General features: G+C 42.0%; 1 protein-coding gene across 6 annotated transcripts; it reads left to right on the top strand.

The window, feature by feature from the left end:
- The first annotated feature begins 239 nt into the window (after positions 1-239).
- Positions 240-11,789, top strand: LOC133223558 (gap junction beta-6 protein). 6 transcript variants are annotated; one of them, XM_061374367.1, is made up of 3 exons: positions 240-383; positions 869-944; positions 9,957-11,789. In XM_061374367.1, exon 3 carries the CDS (start codon positions 9,979-9,981, stop codon positions 10,768-10,770), a length of 792 nt encoding a protein of 263 aa, XP_061230351.1. In that variant the 5' UTR covers positions 240-383; positions 869-944; positions 9,957-9,978; the 3' UTR covers positions 10,771-11,789. The 6 variants fall into 6 exon arrangements, with proteins under 6 accessions (XP_061230351.1, XP_061230350.1, XP_061230354.1 ...); XM_061374366.1 differs by having other exon boundaries at positions 866-944; XM_061374370.1 differs by having other exon boundaries at positions 240-398.
- Positions 11,790-12,975: the final 1,186 nt, after the last annotated feature.

Raw genomic sequence — 12,975 nt, 5'->3', positions numbered from 1 at the left:
CACAAGTCCTTCTGCCGCTCTCCCAGACTCGGCTCAGCCGTCCCGTCCCGTCCCGTATTGTGGCTGTCTTCCTCTCATGTTCAAAGCACAGATCCCCGTTCTACCTCCTCCCCAGGGTACAGCAGCTGGGATGGGCGCCAGCCCCGCCCCGGGCTCTTACCGCCTCCACGGACAGCCTGAGGAACCAGGCGCGGATGGAGGCGGGCGAGGGGCGGGTTAAAAGCGGCGGCAGGTGAACGGGGAGGGACCTTAAAGCTCAGGGGCAGCGAGGCTGGGACCGGCCGTTCCTGGGGCACTGACAGACCTGCATTGAGTCCTATCGCCCGCCCGCGGTGACCGGTTCGGGAGCTCCCGGCGGGGCTGATCGTCTTCTGCTGCTGTGGGTACGGCTGAGGCAGGTGATGGGGCGCGGCGGGAGCGGGCGAACCGGCAGCTCCACCGGGGGCGGGGGAGGCCGAGCCCGCGCGTCTTCCGTGAGCGGGCCCGGTGGCGGTGGGAGGGGGGGTGGGCGCGGCGGGGCAGGCCCAGCACTTACTGCCCTGTGTTGCTGCTGTAGTCACCGCCTCCACACTTGTTGCGCTCCAGTGTGGGGCCGGGGCCCACGGCAGTGGAGCTGGGAGGTCTGGTGGCGCTGCTCGCCTCCGAGCGGGCCGGGCACGGGGCCGGTGGCGGGGCGCCGTGCGCGCTGCCCGTAGTGCCGGGCAGGATTCACCCCCGCTCGGCCTGGGAGGCCTCGGCTTCGTTTCCCGTGCCTAAGCATGAGAGGAAGTGCTTGAATCCTGCGACCGGGTTTAATTGGGAGTCCTTTTGGCTCTGTTAATTATGCATTTAACTAATAACCTCCTTTTAATCCATCTTCTCTCAGCAGCTCTTTGTAAGCACGTTATGTGAAGTACCTGACCAGCTAAAGTACCCAAGCAAAATCAAGCCTTCCGCAATTACAGGTAATTTGCGACACGCCTACAGATAGAGAACTGCATGAAGGTAAACAGCTTGCATCAGTAAAACTGACAGGTCCTGTGAGTGTCTGATCACACACTGGAAACATTCCCCAGAATTGCAGGGGGAGTAGGAAATTAGAAGTGTGAGTCAGAAATAAATGTATTTCTGAGTACTGGAGCTGGGTAGGATTGTATACAGAAGGAGTACTCCATTCCTTAAATAAAGCGTGAGGGACATGTTGCAGTAAGGGTAGGTGTGCTGGCTTGGTTCATGGTGGTAGCCGGTAGCTGATTGTGTACCTGTGGCATGATGGGCATGGCTGTTTCTCTCATCACTGGGCTTTCCTAGTTTTGGTGTTTCTTCTCTAATCTGGTATGTTGAAGAGACTATTTTTTATTATTTTTTTCCCCCAATAGAATTAATTTCTTTGCCTTCTGCTGTGTTAGTTTTCACCTGTAAGAGAGCAGATAACTGGGTTAAAAGAAAGAAGTGGCCTTTTATCTAAAGAATGCTCTTTTAAATTTAGTTTTTGTGACTTTGACCACTAATGAGATTCTGTTAGCTGTGGCCTGCATGAAACTGTATGGGGGTTTGAACTCAGATTCTGTTTGGGGTTGCCATGATCTCATGGTACATGTGTGCACTGAGATGAGAGTGTATAAAATGTTTTCATCCTTTATTTTGTTAATGACGTTATATGGTTTCTTATCCTTGCACTGTTCAGCCTGGAAACCCAGCTTGCCAGATGCTTCTCTTGAAGAGCCCCAGAGGAAAGGTAGCAGGTAGAAGCATCTGCATATGATTGTGTCAGGTTTAGCTCAGAGGACAAGGCAGTGATGGGCCAGCCCTCATCCTGTGTTGGCACCTCCGTGTTCCAACTGGGTATTTCAGTGTGATTTTTCTAGGTGGCATTTCTGACACTTTTGCAGAGCTGTGAGGTTACTACGTGTGTCAGGGTTTTCTGAGAAACTTAAATCCTCAGAACTGACAGTCTTATGATTGGTAGGACTACGTATCACAGGGCTTGTTCTCTCAACTTTGAGGTTTGGACCTCTGTTGCTGTTTTGTATCCCTTGAAGCATAACATAGGTGGATTACTTGGGTAATCTCATCTGTTTTGTGTAAAAAGTAATTGTACAATGAAAAAGGTAGAGCAGACATCTCAGTAGCTGGAAAAAAGCACACTCTGAGGTATACTTAACAAGTTTCTTAATAACAGGTATTGCATAAGCTCACTTGGTGCCCGTGAGTGAAGAAGATGCTTTATAAGTTGATTCTTTGTGTTGTTCATGTGAACAGTTTCAGTGAGATCAGTGGTCCCCAAAACTGCATGAAACAAGATCATGGGTCAAATCTTTTGACATTTTTCCTTGTTCTTTTCCTCTCTGCTTTTAACTGTTATTTAATGATGGCTGATGAGTTATCTGAAATGAGAACTGTGACTCTTGCCTGCTAAACACCAGTTTGTGTAAGGAAAACCTTGAAGTGATGGTACATGAAGAGAGATTAAGTACTATCAAAACACAAAGAATGTGAGAAAAAAAAACATCTATGTGTTGATGATAAAAGTTGAAAACTCATTCTGTTCCTTACCTCATACCAGTGTCTCTTCCTGTAATAGACTTCTTTTTTTTTTTTAAAAAGGAAAAAGTTGCTTTTATCTTTACATCTGATGAAAGACATTATATAAAAAGCAAGGAAAAGCTGCACTGCAGTATAAATCTTAGTGTTTATAAATTTATTAGCATTTCCAAAAGGGTGCAAGTTCTGTCTGTGTGTGAAAGAGACAGTGACTTGCCAATTTTGTAGGAGATGTTAAGTTGAAGTGGGAGTGGGCACGTTTGTGGAGGGGATACAGACATTTGCCCAGGTCTAGGAGGAAAAAAGTGGGAATTAAATAACAGGTTTAAAAAAAAGTCATAACTAAAATTTGCTATTTTCATGACTGGGAGCAGGGCATAGTGTGTATAAAACTTTCTTTAAAAGTATGGGAGATTTGTGTCAGAGAAGACAGCCGTTGGGAATTTGGCTTTCTTTCAAGGCGGGAAGTTTAAAACTCATTTTGGAGGAAAGGTTTACAGTGGAAAATAGCAGAGAGGTGCCAGATTCTAATGGGACTTGTACTGTCTTGTTATGCCTTTAAGTGTGACTGGCACTTCTGATATCTCCTTCCACAAGCTGAGTAAATTTTATGCAGTGATGTTCTGGAGGATGGTAATCTTCCATTTACAGTTGTAAGCTAGTGAGATAACTATAGGATTTAACTACATAGATGTTGGGTCCTAGTCTGTTGTGTTAAAGGCTAACTCTGGGTTTCACACTGGGTTTAATTAAGCCAAAGAATGCCTCCTGTTTTCATAAACTTGAGTAGAAGAAAAGTACAATGCTCGCAGTGTTCAGACCTGTAACTGTCAGAGGTTTCCTGTTCCTGATTAGTCTTTGCCTGTTCTTGTGTCAAATCAGATATACTGTAAATTCCTCTGTCATGGCTCTTCTGTTCTCAAGTTTCCACTCTGATCTGGAGATAAGTGTTCAGAATAAGTTTAAGACCTACTAGATGGAACTGTGATTGTTAGACTGCTCTTTTGAACTTTATTCAGCTTTTTAGGAAAGAAGTAGAGTTGTTGGTATTTCAGTGGTACAGCTGCATGCTCCTTATAATTTTTTGTATACACTTGTAAAATTAAAATAGCTGGAAGCTGTCTGTAATAGTGAAATCAAAGGATTTTGGTTGTCAAAGCCTGAGTTCAAAGCTGCATCTTCTTGCGGTTTGAATTCTGCATTAAAGCCTTAGCAATGTAGAGAGCTGTATTCTTTCTCAGGTAGTACAAATACCCTGGATGATTGAACTGAAGTGCTGTACTTTAAGTTTGAACTGGTACTTATCTGTCTTGGTCTACTGATAAAAAAAGTAGGAGTCTGTGGAGCCTGTAATTGTAGTGGAGCATTTCAGAAGCAGCACTGTGAGACAGTGAGATTTTGTTATCTTCAGTTTAATGTCTGGGAAATTGAGGCATGGGGCAGGCTAACAAACTAGGTGGGAAGTTTGAGAGAATTAGCAAGTAATTGCTGCAACCTGTATGCAAGCCTTTCTTGGTGAAATAAAAGGATACTGTCTTTGGAAGATGTTAATTTGTATTTATTAGAAGCTTCCTTGGTTCAGTCATGGCAGTGCTGCTGTTCTTGTGGTACAGCACTGAAACTAACTCAGCAATAGAAAAAACAAAATTATACACTAGCAATTATGTGCTTGCTATTCTGCTTAGCAATAAACTAGACCCCTGTTTGGCAGTGTGAAAGTGTCAGTAAAAAACTGCTGAAATACAGATTTATGTTCTGCAAATCTGGATATGAAGCAGCATATATATGTCTAAGACATCTTGATGCTGGTTTTCAGCCCCTATATGAGCTAGTGCTCCCAGCATAACTGTTTAGATTGAGATCTGAAGGAAAAGTTGTATCATCAGTACCTTTGTATGCTGGACCTCTATATACAGAAATACTGTGTGAAATTGGGTCATAATTTTGATAATGATTTTGAGTGCTACGCAGATTAGATATCCTAAAGGTGTTTGATAGCAAATAATCTGCATTAGGACTGCTGCTCTCAGGCATTTGAGTTACCTTTGTCACCAGCTTTGGGGGTGGGAAGGGACACTTGGCACCAGTGCTTTTTTTGCTCAAACATTATCTTGGTTAATGCATTCCGACATCGGATAAAGTGACTTCTGCCTTGGCAGACTGCTGGTCTTGTATCAGTATTCCGGAGGCGCTGCTGAAAGCAGAGTGTCACAGCAAACTGGTAACTCTGAGTACATCCTGCACTGAAATTCTGATAGGAGTGGAGGCATTGTGAATACCCTCTGTGTTTCTGTGCAATTCCAGTAGAATTAATTAAATTGGTACCCAGTTTGTAGTTGTGGGGTGGTAGGTATAATCTCACTCTGAATTTATGCCTGTTACCATACTATGGACTCCTTCTTGAGTGGAACTCCCAGATATTCCTATAACACAAACAAATATTGTAGTACTTGCTAATGACTCTTTGTTTGTTTTTTTCCCTTGGTAATTTCCTATAGCAGCAGGCACCATGCTGTGCATGTGAAAGGAATGTATCTTCTGTTGGTTTTACCTTCACTGTATTCTAGTTGTGGTTTGAAGCTGTGGGTTTAACCATTGACAGATTATTTAGCAATGTAACAGTCTTTAAGAGTGAAAAATGTGACAGTTAACAGCTCATGAACACAGGAGCTCGATGATAATTGTCTTCAGTGTTGTGAATTGCAGGGTTTTTCACTGGGTGTAGGCACCGCACTGTTATTGCTGTCTAATGTAGGTTTGCAGCAGCTAACTTTAAAGTAGAAGGCAGTCTAGCCATGGTAGCACAGAGCTCAAAACACTTCTGAGAAGCGGGAGAACTATGGAAATAGTTAAGCTGTTCTCTTGCTGCTGTCTATTCCATTAGTGGAAAAAAAACCCAAAGGAAGCCACCACCACACACACACACCAAAAAAAAAACAACCAAACAAACCCAATAAAAAAACAAACAAAAAACCCCCAACAAAACAAACACAAAACCCAGAAAACAAACCCACAACAAAATGCTTGCTTAATGTGCCTTTGTGTTGTGTGATCATATAGAACCATTTCTCTCATAACTAACTTTTCAGTGGTACTGATCATTTATGATTGTTTTTAAGGCCTACTGTGACAGCCCAGGATCACTATTGTGATCTGCTGATTGCTGAAATGGGGCAGAAGGTTCAGCTGGTAACAGAAACAAAGATCTGTGCTGAGGCTTGGAAAGGCTTTTGGTCATGCCAGTTACATTTTCCTTTTTTAAAGGAAAATTTAACACTTAATACACTCCCATGTTAGAAAGGGTTTCTAAATGCAGATAGTCATACTCTCTGACCAGCTGTCTTCTGTTCTTCCCTGCTTATTGCTTTATAACCAGTCCTTAACCTCATTCCTACTTTACTTTTTTTCCTCCCAAATTCACCTAATCTTCCATGTATTTAACTTATTCTTGTACTTTGCTGTACTTCTGCGACCCGCAAAGCAGGTAAATTGACTGTCTACATACTGTTGTTTCTATAGGCACTTAGCTGGTTTTGCTCATGTAAAAATATCTGGGCTAGCTCTATGAAACTAAGAGTTGCCACCCATTAATGAGAAATAGCTTTCTAGCTTTCTTATCCTTTGGTCAGCAAGGCAGTTAATCGTTTACTCGCTAGTAAAAAGGTCCTAAAAGCAAGTGTCTAGAAGACAGTTAACCTACAATCAGGAGTCAACATTCTAGCTTTTGAGTAAGTTAGGAGTAAATGAGCTATCACATCAGTACAGATAGCCCAAACTTTATGTTAGCTGGAGAGATCTGCATTGGTAACATAATAGTGTGATGGGCCATACTTGGTTAACTTAAATTCTGCTTAGGTCACTGTGTCTGCTCATGAGACAGAGGTGGACACTTCAGGAGACTTGGAATCATCTTCATCAGATGCTCTAAATTGTGTTGGTGAGTGCTGTTTAAACCCAGCTAGTAGGAAACACTGGGAACAAGGTATTTGGATGGAATTCAGGCAGCCTGAATATGGCCCTACAATCTAACTGTGCCACCCTTCACAGAGAAGGTAGTGAGACTTTACTGGTATTTGATCGGTTCTGATTGCTCTGGAGTATCCCAGAAGTCATATGACCTTTCACAAACAGAAAAACAAGCCTGAGAGGCCATGAGGGTACAGCGGGAAAGGGCAAAGGTTGGTGATGAGCTTGGCAAGCAGCAGGAAGAATAGGGTGCGGTGGCAGGGGGAGCTGAAGATACAACTGGAGGATTTGGGAAGGTAAGTAAGAATGGTGAAGGTGGGAGGGGTTGGGCAGCTATGGAAGACAGGGGTTTTGGAAAGAAGAGGAAATCTCACTAGGGGACTCGGGGCAAAAATCTCTTTAAAATGTGGTGGCTTTTCCTGCATTGATCCAGGTACAAGTCTGCTTTTGTTAGATTTGAAGCACCATGTTTTGCCAGCCCCTCTTACCCACTGACTGCTAATTCTTTACCTATGCTTTGCATTTCGCAGTCTGTTTTTTTTTTAATGAAGTTGTACTTTCTTGGATTGGGTTTAAAAAAACTAAATAAAAAAACCCAACAACAACCACCAACCAACCAAAAAAACCCCAAACATACTAGTGCCAGGAATAATAGACCACCTAGTTAATAATGTGCACACAGACACACACACACACACACTCCCTCCCCCGCCACCCCACCCCCCCCAAAAAAAAGTTACAGGAGGTGGAGAACTGCAGTGTGACCTCAGGAGTAAATGGGGTTGGGGGAGGCATCTTGAGTTAATTTTGCCACTGAAGACAAGGTACCCTTTAACTACACCCTGGGGCACCCATATTTTGAATCCCTTTCTGCATGGGTAGACAGGAAGGAGTGTTTGCATGTGGTAACAAATCCTTGTGAAGCTGTGGTAGCAGAAAGGCAGCAGTATCAGTGTACAGTAAGAGGTGATGCTAAGAAATGGGGCATATGAGGAGGGGGTACACAGGTTCCACTTCTCAGCCTTTCACACTGTAAGGAGATGTAGGGAGAAGAAGGAACAATGACTGAGAGAAGAAATTCAAGGAGTTCGTGAAATTAAAGGATTGGTGAATGCTGTGTATCTAGTACCACAGTTTACATGGTGCCAATCTTCTACAGTTTTTATTTTCAGATGTGCAGGAATATTTCTAGTCGTAATACTTACTTGTAGTATCATTTTAAAAGTACTATAATTGCAACGTGTGTGTAATAATAACACAGATCACTAGTAAAAACACTGATAAAGTTGTAAGTGTTCCTTGGTTTAACATACAAAGATCTTCAAAGCAAATTTTGAAAGCAAGACTGATCTGATGGATGGAAAATCAAATCGGCAAAAAAAAAAAAGGGTACAAACATTTGAAAATCTAGGTAGTATGTTTTGTAAGTAGCTCTGGTATTAAGGGTCTTTCCTGTGGCCTCATAGGGTTCTTAACCCGCAAAGGTTGTATCTGTATGCTAATGAAAAAAACTTTCGTCTTGGAAAAACAATGTAGTGGGATTGGAAGGTAACTGCTTCCAGGACTGTTTCGAGATAGATATACAAAGGTAATAGTCCACATAGATTCTGCATCCTGACGGAGGATCAGGAAAGATTTCTCCAATCTGAAGGAAGTCCTGGGTCTGTCCTTTGTTAATATTCACTTCCTGAAGTATATCCCCACATACTTCATATACAGTCAACCAGCATAACCTGAGGGAAGTGTAGCTTATGGAACCAGTGAAGGGAGATCACACTTATATTTCAGTAACTCAATAAAAAAACCCCAACCCTTTGCGTTCATATAACAAATGTCCTCATTTTCCCTGCATTGTTGTGTACTTTGACTGATGCTCTGTATGATTGTATGTGACTTACTGATTACATATAACTGCTGTAAACCAGAAAATATTTTGACGTTACTCAGAATGAGTGTGTGATGTGGAATACAACTGCAAAAAAAGTCTTAAATCTTCATGCAGTGTGGCCCAGCCCAGAGTTAGGAAATCTCATGTGATGGATACAATGGCCTTTTCCAGTGGTGTTTTTTTTCCTGTGGAAACTTTGAAAATGTAATTTTGCTTATTGATGTCCTGTGCTGTAAATGCCAAAGAAAGATGGTCTGGGATAATGGTTGGACTTGGATCAACTGTGTTGAAAAGGTTTTTAACAAAGTTGAGAAATAAAAACCTTCATGAGGAATTTTGGAGCAAAAAGATCTGCAGGCATTGGGTGATAGGTGTAAGAAATGCTGGTTTCCTGGATCCACAGTAGCTTGCATACTAGCTTTCTGTAAACCCAGCTGAAGTGGGGAGGTGGGCTGAAACGCCTCTGACTTCTCTCTCTGAAAGGCTGCTGCTTGTGGAAGCTGAGCAAACCCAGACAGTTCCTTCCCAGGAGGTATGTGGGAGACAAAGGTGAAATCCTTTAGTTGATTTAATTGATAATGGTCATAGTACTTTGAAACTTGCCTACTGTAAATCGTATGCTTATGTTGGAAAAGGCTCTGAGCTGCTGCTGGCCTGTCTGAACTCTTCAGATGTCGACTTCAGCACTCTTCACTGCTTCTGAGATGTCTCCCCTGTTCTAGAAGTAATGCAGTCTTGTTACAAGGAGGGGAGAAGAGGGGTGGGGGAAATCACCTGACAGGCAGTGACAATGAAGGAGCCTTTGTCTAGTTACCCTAGGCTCTTGTTTTAATTAGAGATATGCAATCTGGGGGTGAGTCTTTAAGCACTGATTTTAAACATCCAACTGGAGATAGATAATGACCAAGACTTAACCTTCACTGCTTCAAGCTATTGTGGAATGTGCCTCAACAATAGAGAGCAACGATAGAGAGCCCTACAGTCATGTTTTTTAAATTTGTGAATGAGGTTATCCAGACCTGCTCATGGAGGATGCAGAGCATCAGCAGCAGTTCCTGAAGGTCTGTCTTTACTGTGGAATGTACTCATGAAAATGCTATTTACACTTCAAAGCTAGGGACAGATCAGCTTGGCTTAATTCATACTGGAATTCTAGCTAACACCTTTTTTTTTTTTAAACATAACACCTACATTACTACTGCATGATGTCATCTATTCTTTCGTTACTGTTATCAAAGTACTAGAAGTTGTATCTTTTAATTTATGGCTGGTTTTGTCAATTTCCTGTCTGCTTTTTTTTTACTTGATGTGGCTAATAGGTGTTTTCAGTTGGCAAATACACCTAGAAGTCAAATAAATGTGATACCATGTGTGTAAACAAGTAATGAATTACTACCTGCTGATATGTGATTATATTGTTTATAACTGCTTATAGGTAAGCCCACTGTGTCAACAAAATGTTACCACAGCCAGTGGATATGCTGCAGTTATACGATACTTTTTTTTTTTCTTTGAACCACATTCTCGATGGTATTTGTTTCCTGTCCTGATTAACCTTAGTTTTGTTTATTTGTCTTAGGTCAGACGATTAAAACAAGACAATGGATTGGGGAGCCCTGCATACCATTTTAGGAGGTGTAAATAAACACTCCACCAGCATTGGGAAGATCTGGCTCACAGTCCTGTTCATCTTCCGTATCATGATCCTGGTTGTGGCTGCAGAGAGAGTCTGGGGAGATGAGCAAGATGACTTTGTCTGCAACACTCTGCAACCTGGTTGCAAAAATGTTTGCTATGACCACTTTTTCCCCATTTCTCACATCAGACTCTGGGCCTTGCAGCTGATCTTTGTTTCCACACCTGCGCTGCTGGTGGCCATGCATGTAGCTTACAGGAGGCATGAGAAGAAGAGGCAGTTCAGAAAGGGAGACCAGAAATGTGAATACAAGGACATTGAAGAGATCAGAAGACAGAGGTTTCGTATTGAGGGCTCCTTGTGGTGGACGTACACCAGCAGCATCTTCTTCAGGCTGGTCTTTGAAGCAGTCTTCATGTATGCATTTTATTTCATGTACGATGGGTTCCGCATGCCTCGCTTAATGAAGTGTAATGCGTGGCCCTGCCCTAACACAGTGGACTGCTTTGTTTCTCGACCTACTGAAAAGACGGTGTTCACTATTTTCATGATTGCTGTGTCCAGCATTTGCATTCTTTTAAATGTGGCTGAATTATGTTACTTACTGACAAAGTTTTTCCTCAGAAAGTCTAAAAAAGCTGGAAATAACAAGCATCATTCCAACCATGAGAATAAGGAAGAAACAAAACAAAATGAAATGAATGAGTTAATATCTGATAGCTGTCAGAACACAGTTATAGGATTTACAAGCAGCTAAGGTGGTGTCAGTACTGGTGTTCACTCTTTTTGGAGTGAATCTTTAAAGGTTGCAAATGAAATTTAATAAAACAATTTAAGTTGGTTGAGACCAAGTGATATATATATATATATATATATATATAGTGTCAGGTGTCAAGTATGCACATCTGAAAAGAGTCAGTGCAGCCTACATATGTGAAAATTACATGAGGATTAAATAGGAAAGTGTATCTTCCTGTGAGTATCCTTACAAGCTGACTATGATTAGGAAACCCACCAATACCATAATGCTGACATGGTTCCTATAACTAAATGCAACAGCAATAAAAACAAAATTCTTTCTAAGCTAGATATTCTAGTATTACAAGTTGTTTTGTGATAGTGATAGTTTTTACTTGTGAACTGATAATTAAAATATTTTTTCTAAAATCTAAGATTCTGTGTTGCTTAAGGTGTTTTAGTACACAACCCAGTGTTTTGTTTCTTAACCAGGCATGTGCTGATGAATCCTCTAATGCCATATTTGTAGGGAGGAGGCAGCAGCGGGATACATCTTTACAGCTTTGCAAGCACTGCTTGAGCCTGGAAATGAAGTTTTAGATGTTTGTATACACACTGCTTGCTGGCTGTAGGGGAAGCTGTGTTGAAAGCTCACCACATGTAATGTGAATAACTGAGGGAGCTAGGTTCTGAGTGCAAACTCATGCCTAAAGCCAGCATGATAATGTAGGTACAGCCTAAGTATACTTTCTTTAAGTATCTAGCACACTGGTAATCTTGCTGATCTTTTAATTGCATACTACCGGTTTTATAACAACATACCTAATTTTATGTAAATGTTTATTTCTCTAATGTATCAGCTGTATTTGTTTCTTTATGCTATATCACATCATGTAACTGGCTTTGCTTTTTCTTTTGTTTGTTGTGAGACTGATGGTGCTGTTAAGAAATTAGGGGCTTTTTGTTTTGAAGGACATGGAAAAGTATTACTGGAAATGGAACAAGGTTTCTGAATAAAAGGCAAATACTTTAATCTTTCTCAATGAAGTGAGAGTCTGTGTGAATGCTAGTGAAGTCATAGGCAGAACAATCGCTTATGAACAGTTGTTTTCAAGCGGCACTCTACATCCAAAGTACATGTACCCCAGACACATCCCTCATTCCCAGCCAGATTGCTGATGCCCTGAATCTGTTGTAAATACTCTAGTGGAGGTACCTGTAACCCTTGAATGCATGGGAGAAGATGCTTGTGCTGTTGACATTCAGGACCCCCTGCTTCCAAAGCGGTGGTAGTACAAATCTCATGGACATGCTGACCTCAACAGAGTTGATTTTTTTATCATTATTAATTATTTTTTTCCCTCTTCTCTCTTTTCACCAGTTGAGTGGCTTTTCCTCATCGGTTTTATTTTGTAGAGCTATTCTTTCAAGAGCAGGTATCCCTAGGAGCAGGGGTTGCACTCTGTGGTTTTCCTCCTGCTGTTGCATTGCATTTCATGTTACAGGAGCCAGCACAGCTTTGTGTGTGTGTGCTGTGTGTTTGAGTTGGTTGGCAGATTGCAGGGTGCACAAGCAGCAGGTGAGAGAAAATACCTAGAGTCAGCTCTGCCCCTGCCTGAGCTGAGCCCTGCCATTTTTTACTATTCTCTTCTGCTGGCAAGCTCCTGATCTTTCCTGCCTTTGCAGCACATTTTCAATTGCTATTGTGAAAAGAAATTGCTGTTGATCTTCTGAATGTGTCTACCAGCAAGCTGGAGGAAAAAAAAAATACACAGAACTGTATTAGTGTGCTTTTGTTCTCTCTGCAGCCTGAAAAGGAGAAGTGCTACAAATTTGCCTTTGTAGGTGTCGATCCTGGTGGCGTCATGATGGCTTCCTCTCCAGGCTGCATGTCCTGCTATGGTGATGGTTTAAGCCTGTATGTAATGGAGCTGCTCCCTTATGTTCAGAAAGGCAGCTGGTGCTCAGGCTGTACGTCACTGGATCACACCCAGTGAGGGTTTGGGCCTTGTGCTGGTGTTGGGATATGGAAACACAGCTATGACTGTTTTCTGGAACTGTGGTTCACGGAGCAGGTTGAGCTATGGACTTTCATCCAGGACATGCTGCAAATCATGTACCATATAGGGAATATGAATAGAGATCAGTTAATGATTGTCTGATCATGCCTCATCACTATTAGTGATCAAATTGAAGTAGCCTTATGCTGAATGTCAAACTTGGA

The sequence above is a fragment of the Neopsephotus bourkii genome, unplaced genomic scaffold (assembly GCF_033783945.1).
Source record: "Neopsephotus bourkii isolate Nb327-2 ecotype Australia unplaced genomic scaffold, CSIRO-AGI_Nbou_v1 NB_1638, whole genome shotgun sequence".
Taxonomy (NCBI): domain Eukaryota; kingdom Metazoa; phylum Chordata; class Aves; order Psittaciformes; family Psittacidae; genus Neopsephotus; species Neopsephotus bourkii.
Note: the sequence above shows the minus strand (reverse complement) of the source record. Positions and strands in the feature narration are given on the sequence as shown.